Below are 3,016 nucleotides of genomic sequence, written 5' to 3'. Positions count from 1 at the left end.
TTCTGCTCACTTCCCAGAGCAGAGTTAACTCTCCCTAAAGTACTCTGAGCATTAAGTGTCATGCTCACTTCTTCAATAACATTGCTTTGCTCTGCTGAGTCAATTAGACTCTACTTCTACATTATTACTAAAAATCTTTCGCAAATTAAATCCTCCTTTAGCAAAGATATCTTTTGAATATTAATAAAGAGAAAATGCTTCAGAAACAATAGCAGCGTTAGTTATGACATCATTTACATTGATGGAGTCTTCAATCTTCTGAATTAGATCTAGACACCTCGACTCAAATGGGCTACACCAAACACCACGTCCGTGAACTTATAAATCTGAAGCAAACGATTCTCACAAGAAACATCTTTATACCACAGATGACGCAAAACATCTCGATTTACTTCTGCCACCTGAATCATAAGAAAGGTTTTCTCTACATCAGCCACAATAGCAATAAGCCGTGTCCTAAATTGCAAAAGGATGTCAAAAACCTTTTCATGCAATAAAGGTCCTATATGGAGGCAAATATTCAATGATGGACGGTTCATCTTAGCAGAGCCACTGTATACAATTCTCAATTTTGTAGTAGACTTGTCCTGCCTCATGACACAATGATGCGGTAAATAGTATATACGAGCCACACTGCATTCTTCAGAGTTCTCAACGGGGACAATAATTCCCATCGCAAGTTGCACTTAAATAATGTCGTCATATCTCCTTAATAACTTGAGAGCTCTTCAGGCGCTTTAACAAACCATTCAATCAACGTAAACAAAGCTGATAGTTATCAGAGAGTCTTTCCAAGGCAGAGAAACAACATACTTACACTTACCAAACTTCATTAGATCAATAAATTGAGTATGCTCATCTGCCTAAATTTCTAAAGATTCTAGCTCCCAAAATGAATGTAATCCACGTTCTAGACTCATGTTTTCAAGGACACGGTCAACCCTTACAACATGGGTGATTATAGTAGCACTCCATGGACTAGACTGTTTCACAGCAGCAGTAGTAGATAAATCCAGCCAAGGTATGAGTTTAGAGCAACAGGCCCATTGTTACTCTTCATTATCTAACCTGTAAGTAGAGACCAATACTGGTCAGATCCAATTAGGATGCCTGGCTTTATCTGCTTGCAATGATCCAATGAAATAGAAAACTCCAAATTATTATTATAAAAATTCCAAATTAAATTATTCCAAATGTGGCTAACTGTGAACAGCTTATGTTCCAGATTAGCATAATTCTTAAGCTCAAGACCCAGTTTTACAACATTACATTCTGTACGACACTCCATTCTAGACCCAAAGGTTATTATAGGAGACCAATTTAGTACCCAGAGACGGCAATCCCAACCTCGGGCATGTACTTCGAGAAATATATGAGCACTGGCTCCTACTGTCAAATAGGATATGAAGAGTGAAGACATTCTATTGCCAGGTTAATTGAGATTGAGAGCAATGATGTGTGCCACTTGTAAGACAGTAGACTCTCTCAAACAAGTATAGAAGGTGGCACTCGCAATTCATCCTTCAAATGGAGGGGTCTCTTGATTAGGCCCCTTAGATGAATGTGAGAAGCACCATGTCTAGCAGTAGGAAGCCTCTGGGCCGATTTAGGCTTTGAGATCCTCATACTAGCACTACAGTGATGTCTCCCTTTACACGTAGCACAGCTCATCAAAGAGCGACAGTGCTTACTAATGTGTCCTGCACAGAGGCAAACAAAGCATCTGCCCTGCTCTATAATCATTTGTTTCCTCTCATCACATCAACTCCAATGACTTTAAAACACTGGGCAGCTGTGTGGTCTTTTTGCTGGCAAAAGCAGCCACCACTCTGGCTACCTCCAGTAAAAGTGGCAGCTGTGGAAAAATCCTTTCCACGCTTAGGTGTCGAACTACTTTGTTTCGTCTTAGGTATAGAGGCCCTCCTCTAGCTTCAACCTCTGCTAATAACACTTCCAGTATCCTTGTCATGTTCCAATCACCTGCTGGAACCTTTCGGGCAATAGTAAGTCTTAGATCAGATTGAAGCTTCTTTATGAACACAGGAGCCAGCAATGCTCCATAAGAGTCAACAAGTACTCACAATGTTGTCATACAGGCAACGAAGCTCAAAAATGTGATGATCAGAAGAAACTGCATCAAGGCTCATCAGTACGTCCATATGAGCTGCAGTGATTCTCTCCTTTTTGCCAAATCTCTTCTCCAATAAGTCAACTGCAGTAGAAAAGTTGGTATCAGTAAGGGCAAGGCCTGCAATACTTTCCTTGGATGGCTTACCTTCCAATAGAGACTGCAATAAGAAAATTTATCAATGGTTGCCATGCTGGGATTATCATCAATGGCCGATTTGAAGGAATCCTGAAATGGGGTCCATGCAACTAGACTCCCATGGAAAGAGTTTAATGTCAGCTTAGGCAGTTTGGGAGAAACAAAAGGAGGTCTGACAGGAGGTAGGAGTGGCAATGTTGATAGAGCACAATCCACAGTAGACATTTGAAGGAACTGCTCATCTTTTGTTCGCCCTGAATTTTCAATCTCTTTAATCCAAAACTCCTGGATGAATAAGAGGCAAAATTTGTTGATCAAATTTCTGAAAAGAATGAACAGTATCCTGAAGGCCACGCTTCAATTGCCCAAGTTTGATTTGATCAGGCCCAGGGGATGAAGCAAAGAGATCAGACACCTCTTTTACTCTTTGAATGGCTATGGCACAATGCCCACATCAAGTTCTCTTCATACCGAGCAGCAAGATCCACCATTGTTAGACAAAAAATGAATTCTCAGACAGAGAAGGTGGGCAGTTTACTTAACACTAAAACAACAAATTAACCACAAGACTCACCGTTAGTCCACGTGCGTGCAACAATACAATATTAATTTTACAATAAGTGAAACTATGGCATAAAGCAATAGGTTATTATACAAAAAAACAGCCCTTCCTGTTTTGCAATAACTGCAAGAACAGACTCACCACTCTCTTAGGAGGTACTCTACCATGGCCGCAACTTCAGGACTGTA

The 3,016-nt window shown here is 40.4% G+C and overlaps 1 protein-coding gene across 1 annotated transcript; it reads right to left on the bottom strand.

The window, feature by feature from the left end:
* Positions 1–269: 269 nt before the first annotated feature.
* Positions 270–674, bottom strand: LOC105313054 (uncharacterized). Its single transcript, XM_011406174.1, has one exon. It carries the CDS (start codon positions 672–674, stop codon positions 270–272), a length of 405 nt encoding a protein of 134 aa, XP_011404476.1.
* Between the last annotated feature and the right edge of the window lie 2,342 nt (positions 675–3,016).

Source organism: Amphimedon queenslandica, unplaced genomic scaffold (genome assembly GCF_000090795.2).
Source record: "Amphimedon queenslandica unplaced genomic scaffold, v1.1 AMPQUscaffold_13359, whole genome shotgun sequence".
NCBI classification, from domain to species: domain Eukaryota; kingdom Metazoa; phylum Porifera; class Demospongiae; order Haplosclerida; family Niphatidae; genus Amphimedon; species Amphimedon queenslandica.
This window is presented reverse-complemented; position numbering and strand designations above follow the sequence as displayed.